General features: G+C 37.6%; 2 protein-coding genes and 1 long non-coding RNA gene across 3 annotated transcripts; 1 reads left to right on the forward strand and 2 right to left on the reverse strand.

The window, feature by feature from the left end:
* Positions 1-3,415: 3,415 nt before the first annotated feature.
* Positions 3,416-6,240, reverse strand: LOC144017101 (uncharacterized). Its single transcript, XM_077518354.1, has 6 exons — positions 6,158-6,240; positions 5,932-5,997; positions 5,351-5,422; positions 4,519-4,590; positions 3,599-4,117; positions 3,416-3,445 (listed from the first exon to the last, which is right to left on the reverse strand). The coding sequence occupies exons 1-6, from the start codon at positions 6,176-6,178 to the stop codon at positions 3,416-3,418; spliced, it is 780 nt and encodes a 259-aa protein (XP_077374480.1). The 5' UTR covers positions 6,179-6,240.
* Positions 6,241-6,363: 123 nt separating this feature from the next.
* On the reverse strand, positions 6,364-7,194 carry LOC144017108 (uncharacterized). The gene is made up of 3 exons (XR_013283099.1): positions 7,046-7,194; positions 6,844-6,909; positions 6,364-6,423 (listed from the first exon to the last, which is right to left on the reverse strand). It is a non-coding gene; the product is annotated as an uncharacterized LOC144017108 (long non-coding RNA).
* A 3,407-nt stretch (positions 7,195-10,601) lies between these two features.
* LOC144017308 (uncharacterized) lies at positions 10,602-17,381 on the forward strand. Its single transcript, XM_077518719.1, has 3 exons — positions 10,602-12,264; positions 12,341-12,442; positions 12,527-17,381. Exon 3 carries the CDS (start codon positions 12,703-12,705, stop codon positions 16,777-16,779), a length of 4,077 nt encoding a protein of 1,358 aa, XP_077374845.1. The 5' UTR covers positions 10,602-12,264; positions 12,341-12,442; positions 12,527-12,702; the 3' UTR covers positions 16,780-17,381.
* The last annotated feature ends 489 nt before the right edge of the window (positions 17,382-17,870 follow it).

A 17,870-nucleotide genomic window follows, 5' to 3' on the forward strand; every position in this document is an offset into this window, starting at 1 on the left:
AGACATCGCAGTTGGGTCAGTGTGTGCCAATTACAGAGTGTGCGTCATAAAAAACCACACACACACACACAGACACACATACATAATAACTTGTACAAAGTAGCCACACACCCATAGTTGGACTAATAAAAAGAGAACTGAATCATCTCCTCGCATTCTTACCGATGCCCCCTGGTGACCGCAATCTCAAAGAACCAGCACATTAGCTCTCCCCAAAACATATGTAAATATATTTATTCCTAAACAATCTGCCGCTGCTTGGATCTCTACTTCAGTAGCCCAACTGCCAACGTTTCGCATTTTTGATTTTTTTATATACTCTTCCACTGAAGAGTATTCGCTTCTTAAAAATGTTTTATACATAACTGCATTGGATTCCATTTGTTTTACAACAGCTAGTCTGATTTTTCTGTTGTTCTTTTGTGAGCCACTCACAGCTTGAGCGACTGCTCTAAAGAAACAGTTTCCATCACTCACAATTTTCTCTTTTTTTGCATGGAGTTCCTAATAAACCAACAGTTGCAGGCTTGGGTGCATCAGGTTTCTCAAACTCCAAATTAAGCCGTGTACATATTGCTAGTGCAGTGTCAACTTCCGCTTACCCGCAGGACTTAAATCGGGAAATATGTCCTGATCGACTCTCCAATTAAAGGGTTAGAAATTCCCCTTTTTCCTCACCAGCTCTAAGGCATCAGCGTGAGGAGACGGGAATTAGATAAGCCGATATATCAAAGTGGATTCACCTAGGTTTGTTCACTGTCTTCTTATCATGAGGCCAATCCGTTTCCATCCACCTATCAATCCTGAGTGAGTAACCACACACACAGAGCCCAGGAAGGATAATCTGAACACCTCACTTAAATTGGCAGCTCCACTTTTCTAAGTTGTTTGCATTTGTTATTGACCTAGTAATTTAATAATCCTTGTTAGGATCATACGGATTTGTTACTTATCAAGCAGGAGTATTTGACTTATTAATACAGATGGAAGCATTGGTTAGAGATTATTCAAATACATTTACCTTCTTCCAAAAGTCCGATGCTGTTGTCCTTCTTGGAGGAAGAAAAAATAATAATGATGCGGACTTATAAAATGTCCAAAATAAAAATTAAAAAGAAACAAATAAAATAATTAATCCACAACTGGTTCTTCAATTATTTCATATGGACTTATAAAACGTCCTTGGACTTATATAACGTCCAAAAAGAAAAGAATAAAAATAAAATCAAAGACAAATAATAAGGTCTTATAAAACGACCTTGGACTCATAAAACGTCCAAAAATAAATAAAATAAAGGTTAAAACAAACCAAACAAACTAATTAAATCACAATTAGTTTTTCAATCATTTTATTTGGACTTATAAAACGTCCTTGGACTTATATAACGTCCAAAAATAAATAAAACCAAAACCAAATAAAATAGAGACAAAACAATAAAATGATTGATACAAACATTGTCTTTTAAACAATTTTATTGACAATAATAAGACAACCAATATTAATCATAACAATCACATTTAATGATAAAACCTTAAATCAATAAAAATAAAATAAAATAAAAACAGGAGATCAAGAATAATATAACCTTTTACAAACGTTTTCTAAGATTGATCATTTCTCGGAAAAGCTTAAGACCTGATTCACAATAAGATGTTTTTGGCTAAAAATAATTTGAAGATATGAGAGTGTATTAAATGGCCCCTACCCTAACACGCGATTAGTCATTCATATCTTCCTATTATACATCATTATTGCTAAAAGATTTGTACATTACCAATCATTGAAGATAATTCCATTCACGGCTAGTCCAAGTCCTTCGGAAAAAAATCGTAAGTCCTCAAACAGGCATAAATCCATCTTCAGAAATACTCTCCATCCAGACCAGATCGCAGGGTAAAAAAGGGCGTCGATCGCAGCTGGTGACGGCTTTTTATCCCCTTGGGTCATATCACTGACTTCTTCCGGTGAATGTCCTTCCGCCTCCTCATATCAAAGCGCACTTGTTGGGACTCATTCTCAGTAATTTTCCACAGATGAGTCGTGAAGTCATACATTCTTTACAAATGTGTCATGGATACACAACGTTGAATGATGAGTCATACATGAAAATATGTCAAAGGTCTTCAGCTCTATTCGACAATAATAAACGTTAGAATCAATAAAATCATATGTATATTAATTAAGCAAGCATGAATAACATATATATACATGACATGTTAAATCCCAAATTCTCTCAAGGACCCTAACAGGTTGATTCTAATTTCTGTTACACATCTTATATGTCATGTTGAGAGAACAATACATACAGTTAATCTTTTCTATGCAGTTACAGCAATATTGTCAGCGATAAAAGACAGTATCGATTATAAATAAAAGAAAAGAAAAAAAAGAAAAGAAAAACAAAACGTCATAGTTGGACTCAATGTGCTATAACCATTGCTCCATAAATCAGGTTAACAATTGTCGAATATAGATTGTGTTGTGTATTTTATTACTTAATTCAGGATATCATTTATTTACACTAATTTATATCTGGCCTTATAAGGAATGTGTGTCTGGGCAATGCTGAGTGGGCGGCTTAGTTGTACAGGTTTGGCGGCATCTGGTGGTTACCTTGAGGAACTACACCCAGAGGCCAAAGAATAATTATCGGTCTTACAGACACCCATTGGTCTCTAACTAAAAATTGAGTCTAGCCCATTAATTTGTTATCTCATTTTACATGATATGGCGTTTCATCTGACTCTACTCCATCTACTCAACTCAACAGCAGTTTTTTTACCAATAGGCTCAAACTGCATGGTTTTAGAAGTTACACAACCCACAAACTGAATGTCTGCATCGAGAGCAGCGGCATCATGATTTTTCAATGTCTTTGAAACGCTACTTCTCAATGACATCTTATGTTGCTCCAATACAGTCACTTTAAGACCATCTAAAGAAACACTTGGTGCTCCCAATGAAATTGGATGGAAATTATCAATGGATCCATTAGTGTATGCAATAGTGGTCTCACTTTGGATGATTTTGGAACCGATTTCCATGTTTCTATAAGGCATATTACCCACAAACTGAACGTCTGTATTAAGTGCAGTGGCATCATGAGTTTTTAGTAAATCTGCATTAAGTGTAGTGGAATCATGACTTTTCAGGACATTTGCATTAAATTCAGTGGCATCATGAATTTTCAGTGTCTTTGAAATGTTAGTTCTCAATGACATACTTTATTTCATTGATAGAGGAGAATCTAATACAATTATTTCAAGACTCTCTATAGACTTTTCATATGAGCCGGTTTGTTCAACACGCAAACCTGAAAACTCAAACATTGTTTGACCTTCACAGGTCATTTTGATCAAATTACATATATGGTGATAAACATTTTGAAGGCGACTAAAGTAAACAATGACACTTTTACCGCCAGCGTCTGGCATCCCACAGGCGCTGCGGGCGTGGGAATCCAACACTGTTTTGACAAATAATAGCAGATGTATAACAGCCCATTGTCAGCAAACACGCCTCAACTTCATCACAAATCGTACGCAGTCCACCTAAAAGAGTGAGGCCTCCACCCTCCTCAATCTTGGTTTTGTTTACCAATGATAGAAAACCCTGTGCTATAATTATATTTTCAAACTGAATTTTCTTTCCTTCAAGAACAAGCTGCTTGGGTAATTCGTCACCATTTAAATAATCATTAGACCCGCTGATCTTGTTGTTGTTGCGCAACCACGTGTACAAACTGTCACCTAAAACAACAACTTCGTCTAAATCTGCGGAACACCATGAAAACACACTGCTAATCATGTGCTTTGCTAGACCCACATAAGCTATAGCCATACACTGCTTGCCCGGATGGTTCAACCGACTGTCTCCCTGATGAAAAGATCCTTTCAAACTTCTGTCATGACCAAAGGAAATTGGATTGATGTTGGAACCCTCAGTGTATGAATGACTCTCAGATGTATTCAAATCAGTCAGCAGTGATTCAAGTGTAATATCTGACTCCAAAACGGAGCGTACAGATTTATTAGCGTCACCTGTAGTCTTAGTTTGGATGCTCTTGGGACTGATCCTGGGCGTATGCTGCATGTGGGAAACCTCCTTGCTCTGCAACTAAAAAGGAAACACACCAAAAACAAACAAAAAAAAGATTTAGAAAAGCATTCATGTAGTGTCAGATACTATAAATGTAATTGCATAGCAACATTAACACTCTGTGTGTTAATGTCACAATACAAATCATTTCACAATACAAAAGTTAATTTGAGAAAATTTGTTGTGTCTCAAACTGATAGACCTTTGCATTAATCAGTTCCCTAAGAATATGTTCTAACGTTTATGAAAGGTTGGTGACCCAAGTTATAAAATACAACAATAACACATACAGCTTAATGCATGTGGAATGGGCCAGCTAAATATAAAAAAAAAAAACTATTACAAGTAAGGAATCATAGGGCCTCAATCTAATCAATTCTAAGGGCCTTGTGTAATTTTAAATAAACCAGGAAACAAACCTCCTCCTGCAGAGCCTCATTCGCAGTACTTGAAGAAGACAGACTCTCATCCACCACTGGGCTTTGTGTTGCCTATAAAAAAAAAGAGCTTATATAATTTATTCAATAAAAGCAAAATACATCTCTAAATTTTCATAGTTTCACAATCATTTACTCAATGCTCGACTCTGTTCTCTCCCATGTACTTCAATTAAACTGTACAACAATCAAACAAGACACCTATTCTCTTATGCAACAACAACTATCACAAATAACGAATCATAATAATTCTAGGGATCTTGTGTAATTCTAAATAAACCAGGAAACAAACCTCCTCCTGCAGAACCTCATTCACAGTACTGGAAGAAGACAGACTCTCATCCACCACTGGGCTTTGTGTTGCCTATAAAAAATAAAAAATAAACATACAAAAGCTTATATATTAATGGAACATTAAGCCTTACTATTTTATTTCAATGCTGTTCTAACATGAAAAAGGTTACAACCTGTTTGTTAAATACAGTGGCTCACAGTTATAACACTGACGTTTGAGATCAATAAATAATAAATGTTCATACAAATCTTACAGTGTACATGTACAAGTTTACCGATTGGTATTTTATAAATTGAGTAAAAAAAATCGTAAAAATCGACTTGTAAATTCATATCGGGATTAATCGGCATCGAATCGAATCGTGACCTATGAATCGTGATACAGATCGAATCGTCAGGTACTAGGCAATTCACACCCCTACAAGCCACTTATTCTTTTATGCAACAACAGCTATCACAAATAACGAATCATAATAATTCTAGGGATCTTGTGTAATTCTAAATAAACCAGGAAACAAACCTCCTCCTGCAGAGCCTCATTCGCAGTACTGGAAGAAGACAGACTCTCATCCACCACTGGGCTTTGTGTTGCCTATAAAATTAAAAAACAAAAAACAAAAGCTTATATAATTTATTCAATAAAAGCAAAATACGCTACATTTTTCATAGTTTCACAATCATTTACTGAATGCTAGATTCTGTTCTCTCCCATGTACTTCAATTCAACTGTGCAACAATCAAACAAGCCACCTATTCTTCTATGCAACAACAACTATCACAAATAACGAATCATAATAATTCTAGGGATCTTGTGTAATTCTAAATAAACCAGAAAACAAACCTCCTCCTGCAGAGCCTCATTCGCAGTACTGGAAGAAGACAGACTCTCACCCACCATTGGGCTTTGTGTTGCCTATAAAACAAAATACAAAAGTTTATATTATTTATTCAATAAAAGCAAAATGCAACGCTACATTTTTCATAGTTTCGCAATCATTTACTGAATGCTAGATTCTGTTCTCTCCCATGCACTTCAATTCAACTGTCCAACAATCAAACAAGCCACCTATTCTTTTAAGAAACAACAACAACAACACAAACCTGTGCCGTCAGACTCTTGGAAGCACCAACCCTGCGGCCATATCGTACAACATCTGCCCAAGATTGCTGAAAAGAAAAAAGAAAGACAAAATAAATTTTGTAGCCACATTTGGAATAACAGTTCCGTTTGCACAGTTTAAGCAGTTAAAATATTACAATCAAGACTGTGTCAGCTAAAAAGACTAAAAAGGATAGCATTGACCCATGACATGTATATGCAAATCACCTTTGGAACAGCCTCATCCATTGCATCCAAAGTTGCACTGCTGAGCGGAACTCTGGTCAGAGGGATGAAACAATCCTTCAGCACAACCTGTGAAATAAAAATGTAGATTAATTGTTGTTGATAGGACTTGTCAATTAAAAAAACAAAAACAAAAAAAACATATCAATCAAGATTCTAATTGATTAGGGTGCAGCAAGATATAAACAAACCTCGTGCTGAAACTTCCTCTTTTTGTGGCGCACATCACAGGACTGCTTAAGTTTCCTCTGCAATGACAAATAACATAATTTACAAAAAAATACACACTTGTAATGTATACAGCATGACCACCAACAATGCTAGTCAATGAAATGAATTATCCGTATGTTTTAATGATTTTGAAAAAAAGGAGTCATGACTGTCACAATTCATACTAACATTATGGAACTTCTGTCAGTCTAAACCAGGAAACAAAGCTACTGAACACCCTTTTTCACAGTTGAGGAAGAAGCCAGATTTCAATCACCAGGGTTTGTGATGGCCACAAAACAATAACATAAAAATTGAAATATAATTTAACAAACTGACTTTTCAATATCCATTAATCAAACAAATCAATACTGCGTTTTTTTTTGTTTCACAATCATTTGTCACAATTACATATAACTCAATTATTCTTTTAAAATAACAAAAGCGCACACACAAACCTGCGAATTTGCCAGTGTCCTCTTGGAAGCAGCAACCCTGGGGCCATATTTTGCAATCAACGCTTCCTAATAAAAGAAAGACAAAAAAATTGTAGCCAGACTTGCTTTAGACAGTGTACGAAATTTAAATGGTTTTCAATCAAGAGTGTGTCAGCTACAAAGCTGGAGACACTTCATGATAGGATTCAACCAGGAGATGTACCTTTTTCCCCTTTGGAACCACTTTTGGAACCACTCTGCGCTCCACACGGCTCGAGAGATCTGCAGGAACTAACTGATTCATTGCTTCCAACATTTCACCACTGAACCAAACTGGGGTCAGAGGGATGAAACACTCCTTAAGCACAATCTGTGAAGTAAAAATGCAGGGGAAAAAATGTTGATAAATAAGTCTTTTCAATAAATACCACATCATCATTAAAGACCAAATGTTTTGGATGAAACAAGATAACTAAACAAACCTCTTCCTCCTCTTCCTCAATCTTAATCTTTTTGCAAGCCACACCACGGGAGCGCTCAAGTTTCTCATCTTGTTTCCTCTGGAATGACAACATAATTTTCAATACCCCTTGACCATTGCTTTGGGGACTCAAAAACAACACACTACTACTAAACTGTGACAATATGCAAGCCATTACCTTCCCGCCTGCCAACAAGAATCCACTTGAAAGGGTCAAGTCCACGCGGAACCACAGTCTTTCCCTTCACCACAATCTTAGGAGTAAATGTTGGTGATGGTGGCCTTGGAACACCTTCTGTGGTGGATGGTGATGTAGGTCTTGCAAGATGCTGAAGATAAAAAAAAAACAACAATAAAACTTTTTTTTAACATATCATTGATAGCAGTCACAAATGTGATTCACATATTAAAAAAGAAAATACACATACAGGATACAAATAAATAATTTTTCAACAAAACTAAAAATTAAAGCAGACTATTACATCATACAAAATAAAAATGCATACACAGGAAACAGTAATTACAGTATATATATATATATATATATATATATATATATATATATATATATATATATATATATATATATATATATATATATAAAAAAAAATCTAACCTGATTGGCACCATCCCAAATCAACTGTGCAAGGATGTTCATCCCATGATCATCACTCAAGTGGACCTGCAAAAATAAGCAATTAACAATTGAATTACAAAAACCTAAAAACATGTTTATCTGTCATGAACCAAAATTGTGGAAGTGCGTATGTTTTGTATACTTTTTCATATGACACAAATATACTTTACTTACACCATCTTTGCTCCACAGCTTCAACTTTTTCAATGGGAAGGAGGCAACAGTAGACAAGTACTTGATCCCTTTAAGAAAAGGGAGAGCGTGAGACTGTGTGTGTTTATTGCAAAAATTATAACCTTGAAGTCAATTGCACTCGCTCATCTTTAAAATTAGCAAAGGTTGACATGCTGGTTTTCCTACCAACAAATCTTGTGAGCTACTCACAACTATACAGACCAATTTTTGTGGAGTGCTGTACTTATTTCACTCATGTATTGCTGTTATTGAGTGAATTTAATAATTTCATTGGTATCCACAAGAGTTTTCTTTTCAAGTTTGAATGAGAATATACTGTATACTTGTGTTCATTTTTATTGTGAGTTTTTGAAAGTACAGGACCATAAAACATTTGCACTCTTATAAAAGTTTATAGATAAAAGTTGTATCTAATGCTTCTTATTGGTTGAATGTTTCATAAATCTGTTGATGTTTATGATAACATGGATTTATTTTTGTAGGTTGAAAAATAGAAAAGGACCTTTTTTTTTTTTAATCGCATACCAAATCACAATATTTTGTGAAAAGAATTCAAAAAATAAAATTAAATCCCAATTTGATTATTTTCTATAATCGTTCAGCATCTTAGTGTACTGTTAGGTACTGTACTCATGGTCCAACCTTTGTAAGATGGCAGTTACACTCCTTGTCACTCAATAAATATGAAATAGTTTGTTGTTTTTTTTGTAAACACTATCTGTTGTACACAGCGGAAGAAGCTGTGATGGGTACAAAGACTGCTTCGTTTTTTTCCTGTATCTTACATCAACCAGTCACAAGCAATATTTTTACAAACACATCCCAAGTTAATTTACCCTCTAACATCGAACAAAATATGGCCAAATCTGAGCACTTCACATCTCTAACACGTATAGTGAATGACATATACATAAAAATGGTTGCTACATATTGCAGACGCAAAAAAATGCTTAAAAGCAAAATTCAAGAAAATTATATAAATCAGACATGAGCTGGCAAACAGCAGAAATTGTGTCAATTCTTGTATCAGTATGAGTGTAATTAAAATTGCACATGTGAGTATGAAGATAGATAATTACGGTATATGCCTATGAACTACATGTTGTACATATGCTACTGGCAAATGCACGGACATGTCAAAGTGCAGTTGTATATATGAAGACGTTATTTCATTGAAATATATTAACCTATTATTGTATCAATAAGTCAAATCACAAAGGGTAGGACTACTGTGATATTATTGACGAATTTTTCTCTTTCTTCCTATTCTTTTTTTTCTTTTACTCCAACTTGTATTTTATACTTGTAATGTGTTTGTTTATATGTTCAGTAAGCCAAAAAAACAAACAATCAAAAATACATACGTGCATACGTGCGTGGCTTCCTCAATTCCAAATCGAATGGTCGTTCACTCAGCTTCCATCTGTTGGATTCAGAGCGATGGTAAGCTTTTCCACGAGGCATCTGGAGTAAAAACAAAACAAAACATTGTGGTGTTTACAGAAACATAGTTCAATTGTTGTTGTAACAGCAAGCTGCCTCAAGAGGGCGCAAAGTGGCCATAAATGAACCACTGTTTATTTTTAGCACGGACACGATCTTTTGCAGTTCACGAGGTTGAATAAAACAAGGACACAACCACTTTCTTCTCTGTCGTTTTTCACCGTGGCACATCCGAACAACTTAATTTGGACACAACAAACATTTAGTTTAACATTAATATATAACTCAATCTCGTATAGTTAGACTCCCCTCGAAATGGGGGAGGTAAGATGGCCGCCCCGTGGCTTCAAGTGCTTACTTAGCATTAGTGCTAGCGATGTTTAAAACGAATAACGTTTTGCATTTAAATAGACAATGCATGTAATTATTCATAATGTGTTTTTAGTTTTGCACTAAACTCCAATTGTGGTATCATTAAATAGCTTAAAAGACGCCTACAAACAGTAGAATTACATACCTAGCGGCAACCACGTGTTGCATTTTGATGACGTAATCACATTACACGTGAGAGAGAATATTACAAGGCCGCTTCTGTCAAAATTTGATGGATGACATTCTTAATTAGATTAGGGGGGTCATGTATGGGTCATGACCCCTCCCTAATGAAGATTAATGACCCTTTAATGACTTCCAGATGTCATATAATGAGGGTTAATGACCTTTAATGACTTCCTGATGTCATTTAATGAGGGTTAATGACCCTTAATGACTTCCTGATGTCATTAAATGAAGATTAATGACCCCTAATGACTTCCTGATGTCATTTAATGAAGATTAATGACCCCTAATGACTTCCTGATGTCATTTAATGAAGATTAATGACCCTTAATGACTTCCTGATGTCATTTAATGAAGATTAATGACCCTTTAATGACTTCCAGATGTCATTTAATGAGGGTTAATGACCTTTAATGACTTCCAGATGTCATTTAATGAGGGGTAATGACCTTTAATGACTTTCGGATGTCGTTTAATGAGGATGAATGACCTTTAATGACTTCCGGATGTCGTATAATGAAGATGAATGACCTTTAATGACTTCCGGATGTCGTTTAATGAAGATGAATGACCTTTAATGACTTCCAGGTGTTATATAATGAAGATGAATGACCCTTAATGACTTCCTGATGTCATTTAATGAAGATTAATGACCCCTTAATGAAGATGGATGATGTGTAGGTGGTGTTCCTACCTGTTTTTGCAGATATCATGGCTGACCCGGGTTCAAATGCTAATTGTTTGGTTAACTTCCGGATCCGGTGCACGCCCCCCTAGATTGAGTGAATAATGAATAATAATGAGATTGAATGACGTGATCGGAGGGAGTGGTTTAGTATGGGTAAAACCGCCGGGGGAAAAGTACTAGCCATTTCTATTATGGTGAAGGGGGAAAAGTATGCGCAAACACGGCTCAAAGATTGTATTTTTAGAGGTTGTAAAACAAGAAGTATAAGGTAAGGTTAAACTGTGATACGGTGGTTGGTATTATGAAATTAAAAAACATGAAGTTATACATTATATGTAAAAATGTTGTAAGAGTCGTTCGTGACTGCTGGGGTTGAATCTGAAAATAAACGGATAAAACTATATAATTTCCCCTTACTGATATAGTTACTATCTGACATTTTTGTTCAATATTTCTGTGAGTAGGGGGAAGCATATGCAGTCAAAGATTCATGGGGAGGTCAAATGTATGTCTGTGCTTGTGTGTGTGTGTGCGCGCTAGGCCTATGGCTGCATGAGGGTCAAAGAAGTGTGAGGACAGACGGGGGGCTGAAGAAGTGTGAGGTTAGACGGTGGCTATAATGTTAGTTTGAAAGACAACGCTTCCTAAAATATATTTCAAAAACAAGCATGTACTCTGACGGTTACATTTATATCAGTATCAATTTTACAAAAGGAAAATGGTGAGCAGGTCATTAGCGGTATCAGTATCCTTACCCCTGTGAGAACAGAGGGGGTACTGGTCATAAAATTAAATTAGGCTGAAGAAGAACGGACACGCAGCTAATTGTGAGGGTCATTTCTGAGAGTCTAATAGAAATTTATGGATTTTAAATTGCGTTTTGCACACCCTCCTCTATGTATAAATATGAGGCCTTCGCAATGCCACACTCACTTCTCTGAAAAATTCTCAAGAGGTATCGGCTCTGAGCTTCCAAGATGAATCCAGGTAATTAACTCTTGATATTATCTATATATGTATATATACTCATACAAATGTGGCACTTATATTCACTTCTATTAATGTTTTTGCTATGAAATAAAAAACCCCTACATCTTAATGAAGCTTCTGGAAAAGCAAGCATCTTAGTGAGTGATTTATTTATTTAATGGAATGATGCATGACTTTATTTTTATACTTATAGCGTTTATTTTATTTTTAAGTTATGAGAGATTTTGGAATAAGTCTGTATTAATATGTATTTTTTGTTTTACTTTTATTTTAATTTTATAGAGTTAGGAGAGTTTTTTTTTTATTTATTTATTTTTTTGAATGAGTGAATGAGTTCGTATTTCTTATTTTAAATTTGAATTTTTACAGAATTAGAAGCGTTGTTGGATGAAATTCAACTGTATTATTATTCAGCGTCACAAGATGCCGATGTTGTGACAGGAATCCGGCGTAAGTATTTCTTTTTTTGAAACGTTTAGAGCTTTTTCTTGCTTTAAAATTAACTGTTAGTAATGGATATTTACAGAATTGAATGAGGATGTGAACGAGAGGGTTAGACAGCCGGAGATTTTCGTAATTACGAGTGATGAGGAAGAATTGGATGACGAATTACCTGCAGGAGTGAACGGTAAATTTCCTTTTTTTTTTTAAATAAAATAAAACCTATGTATTACTATTTTTTAAATGAACCGGTAATGTTGTATGATTATAGGTGGTGATATACTGAGCGAGACGGTCCCAGAGACTGCTCAACCTGAGGTCATAATAATATCTGACGAAGAAGAAGAAGAAGGAGAAGAAGAAGAAGAGATATTAAGGCGTGAAAACGTGAGGGCCGAAGAGGAAGGTGAATTCGTCGGGTTTCCACCGATTGAAAGCGAATCTGAAATGGAAAACTCTGAGGGGGGTGACATGGATTTAGATAATGTAGGTCAAGGTTTGGCTGAAATTGTAAATGCCTTAAACGATGAGATCTCTATGCAAATCGAGCCTTTTCAAATGCCTGATGAAATCGGCGGCGATGATGGCGATCCGTTTGTGGCTATAAGACACATTGAGGATTTTATTGATTTCTTTAATCCTTTAGAGAGGGCTCTTGCACGTCTTAACCAGTCATCTTCAAACGGCGAAGCCTTTGAGGACATACTTGAACCAGACATACATAGAAATGACCAACAGCAATCCTCTGTATCATTTTCACAACATCCCCAGACACACCCACGCAATCAAATGCAATATGCAGAAGGTAGCAGCAGTACACATTACCGACAAGAACATACTCCAGATAGACAAGACCTCCAACACCAGCCACACCCACACAATCAAACGCAACATGTAGAAGGTAGCAGCAGTACACATTACCGACAAGAACATACTCCAGATAGACAAGACCTCCAACACCAGCCATACCCACGCAATCAAATGCAATATGCAGAAGGTAGCAGCAGTACACATTGCCAGCAGACACTTGTGTCAAATACACAAAACTTTCAATACCAACCATACACGCACAATCAAACGCAACAGACAGAAGCTGGTGGTAGTAGTACACCAGCTAGACAAGACCTCCAACAACAGTCTCGGGTACATCGACACATTCAAGCAGAACATCCCCCAGCACCAACCCCCAGTACACAATCCACCTTGCAACAATCTTCAGACACAAACAGACAGGTGGGGGGACAAGTTAGGCGTCCGAATTTTAACAACTTGGAGATAAGACGACGTCTAAATACAACGAGACCCGAAGACCCCCTTGATTTTGCAGCCTTCTACACAAACATTGGCAATAATTTGAATGAAGCTGTGCAGGAGGTAATCAGATCGACTAGTCGCGGTGATATAGTCCAAGCAGAAATAGTGGGTGAAAATGTGAGGGAGCACTGTTACCTAGATGCTGTTAATGACCCGAATGACGTAACTGACGCAGTCCATAATTTGCTAGATCGCATCGCACAATCTAATACAGAGGTACTGGCCGACAATAGTCTAGAACTTGTTGTACAGATTGTATTTGATGTTAATGGCGGAGGAGGTGCCAAACGCAAACTAATTTTGACTACAAATGATGAAATGGTTCAAAAGAAGAAGAGATGTTTGTACATAACGTATGACAAAAATGATAAATTATGCTTTGCTAGATCGTTAGCATACCTGCTTGACGGATCGTTGACTGTTGATCAGGCTACACAGAGGGCTCGTTATTTACAGCAAAGCGTGGGGTTGACTTGTGAGACTGCCGTTAGTCTGAGGGACGTACACAAATTTGAAACGCTTGTGAAACGCAAAATCGTTATAGCTTATAGAGCGGATTGCGAATGCCCCCTGTCTTTTTTTGAGACGCAATACCCCAAATCAGAGGACTCAGTGTTCTTACTGCTATTAGACGGACACTATTATGGAATAAAATCGGTTAAGGAGTTCATAGGGAAATCCTACTTTTGCAGTCAATGTTACAAAGGGCATAAAAACCAAGAACAACATAGTTGTGAGGGGCATTGTCACATCTGTCTCGACCCTACCTGCAAACAACAACCGTTCAAAGCCATTCATTGTAACGATTGTAACAAAATATGTCAGAACGAGAGTTGCTTCGTTAAACACAAAGAACGCAGACAGACCTCAAAATCCGAGACTAGCAACTGTGAGAAATACAAAAAATGTAGCGAATGCAGTGTGGAATATTACGTCAAATCACAGGGGGAGAATGTTAAACATAAATGCCCTCAAGCCAAATGCACAGTATGTGGAGAGGTTCTACCTAAGGGCGGTGATGAGGCGAGAGGAAACCCTCATCTGTGTTACATGCAGCCTCTAAAACCGGAAGCGCCTTGTAAACAAATAATTTACTACGATTTTGAAACATTCGTAGGTGCTGACGGTAAACACAAACCCTACCTAGTGTGTACCAAATCGACAAAGGGGGTGGAAAAACATTGGTTGGGTCTTGATTGCGTCGAACAATTTCTTGATTATGTCAGGAACCCTCGTTTTGAACAGTCTAAACTAATCGCTCACAACGCCAAAGGTTTTGACGCTTACATCATTCTAAACAAAATGGTAGACATGGGGGTTAATGTCAGCGTCATTATGCAAGGGAGCAAAGTCATTTGTTTCTCAGATACGGACTACAAACTGGGGTACATCGACTCCTTGTCCTTCCTCACAATGCCCCTCAGCTCCTTGCCTAAAGCTCTAGGTTTCATCGATCAAACTAAAGGGTATTTCCCCCATGGCTTTAGCTCTCTAGACCATTTAAATTACATCGGTCCCTACCCTGATCCAAAATATTATGGGGTAGAGCGTATGTCGACGGTGCATCGTACAAAGTTTTTTGAATGGTACGAGGTAGCGTGTAAGGGAACCTTCAATTTTGTCCAGGAAGCTCTAATGTACTGCAGAAATGATGTGAATATTTTGGTGACAGCTTGCGAGAAATTTAGAGAGGAGTTTCTTAATGCGACTGGTACAGACCCGTTCAATTCTGTAACTATCGCCTCCTCCTGCATGAAGGTGTTCCGGAACAATTTCCTAACACCTAAAACATTGGCTATTACGCCGACCGATAATTACATACAACAATCCAAATCATTCTCACGCGACTCGATCCAATACCTAATGTGGGTGGCGCACAGCCAAAAAATACCTATTATTCACGCCTTAAACAAGGGGGAGGTCAAGATCGGGCAGTACTATGTAGACGGGTACGCTTTGATAGACGGCGTAAAATATGTATGGGAATATCTCGGATGTTTCTATCACGGATGCCGTGAATGTTACGATCCTACTCAAAAGTGTCCTATGAGTAAACGACCGTTTCAAGAAAAGTTTGACAGGGTTAAAAAGAAAATACAGGATCTAAAAGTCAAGCACGGTGTACAGCTTGTGTTGATGTGGGAGCATGAGTGGCTGCGGTTAAAAAAGTCAAATCCGGATGTAAGAGAGTTCTTGCGCAATTCAAAATTCCCTGAGCCTCTTATACCACGTAAAGCTCTTTTTGGAGGGAGAACGAATGCCTTCGTGTTACGTTATACGGCTGCCCCCGGTGAACGTGTAATGTACGTCGATGTTACATCGCTTTATCCTTTTGTCAACAGCACATGTGCCTATCCGTTAGGACATCCTACCATCATTCACGACAATTTCGATGACCCCCAAAAGTATTTTGGGTTCATCAGAGCTAAAGTCAACCCTCCACGAGGCCTCTATTTCCCCCTGCTGCCCTACAAAACGGCAAGAGGTAAACTGGTGTTTACACTTTGTCGCACGTGCGCAGAACTTAACAATCAAGAAAGTTCGTGTTCGCATAACGATGACGAGAGAGCCTTAACCGGTGTTTGGGTTACGCCTGAATTCAACAAGGCTCTCGAGCTGGGCTACACCGTATCACAAATTACAGAGGTGTGGCATTTTGACTCGTCGAGTAGCGACGTCTTCAAAGCATACATCGATACATTCCTTAAAGGGAAGCAAGAGGCCTCGGGGTATCCTTCCTACATCGTTGATCAGGCAGGTAGGGAAAAGTACATCGAAAACTATGAGACTCACCAAGGTATTAGACTAGACCCCTCAAAAATAAATGTGAATGCGGGTAAGAGGCAGGTGTCTAAATTATGCCTCAACAACTTTTGGGGCAAATTGGGACAGCGTGATAATTTGGATAAAACAGAGATTGTAAGCAGCACAGAACGCTTCTTTGAATTGTTATTTTCGGGGGTGTACGAGATCAAAGCCTTTCACTTCCTCAACGATCAAAGGTCGATCGTGCAGTACAGCTACCACCGACGTTGCAACGTCCCCCCCTCCAAAACCGCTAACATCTTTGCAGCATGCATGACCACGGCTTATGCACGTCTAAAAATGTACGCATATTTGGAGCGACTGCAGACGAGTGTTTTGTACACCGACACGGACAGCCTCGTCTATGTAGTCAAAGACGGCGAAAGTACCTTTGGAATTAGGTGACTATTTGGGGGATTTGACTGACGAGTTGGGAGGAGATAGCATTCAGGAGTTTGTTTCAGCGGGTCCTAAAAGTTACGCCTACCAAACTAGGAACAGCATGAAAACGGTAATGAAGGTAAAAGGTATCACACAGACCCATGACACTTGCAAACGCGTCAATTATGACAGCATCAAGAATTTAGTCGAAGGGTACATTGACTCATCAGGCACACAAACCAGAACGATTGAAACGCCTCAACACACTATCGTGCGTAACAAAAAGGGTTTTCACCTAAAAAACATGTCATTCATGAAAAAGTTCAGGGTAGTATATGACAAGAGACGTCTTATCCCCCACGGACGCACCCTGCCTTTCGGTTATTAGTGTGTTTTGTGAAATGGAGTTAAATCAAGTTGATTTTGATCCGAGGCTTCAACCCCCCTTTTCTTGTTTAATATCTGGACCAAGCGGGTGTGGAAAAACATATTTTGTAAAAAGTATCTTGGAAAATTGTAACCATGTTATGAAAAGTCTTCCTGACAATGTTGTATGGATCTACACTTCTTTTCAACCTCTGTACGAGGAACTTCAAAAGCTGAATAAAAATATTAACTTTGTGAAAGGTCTCCCTGATTCTTTTGAGGATGAAAGTTTGTTTCCAGCGCGTCAAAGTCATTTGGTTATTCTGGACGACGTCATCTTTCAGGCGTCGGACCACCCTGAGGTGGTAAGAATTTTTACCCAATATAGACATCATAGGAATATGAGCGTCATCATGTTAACGCAGAACATTTTTCATCAAGGTAAATACAGCCGGACAATCAGCCTCAACAGTAATTATATGGTGTTGTTTAAAAACCCGCGTGATAAATTACAAACGAGTGTTTTGGCTAATCAGATATTTCCCTCAAAGAAAAAGTATTTTTTGGAAAGCTTTGAAGACGCTACCAAAGACGCTCACGGGTATTTATTAGTGGATTTAACCCCGACATGTCCAGATCAATATAGACTGAGGACGGGCTTACTAGCTCATCAGTGGCCTACCGTCTACATACCCAAGACTTAATAAGATGTCGAAGCTTTTAAAAAGAAATGCTCCGCTGCTCAAAAC

The sequence above is a fragment of the Festucalex cinctus genome, chromosome 4, assembly GCF_051991245.1.
Source record: "Festucalex cinctus isolate MCC-2025b chromosome 4, RoL_Fcin_1.0, whole genome shotgun sequence".
NCBI lineage: Eukaryota > Metazoa > Chordata > Actinopteri > Syngnathiformes > Syngnathidae > Festucalex > Festucalex cinctus.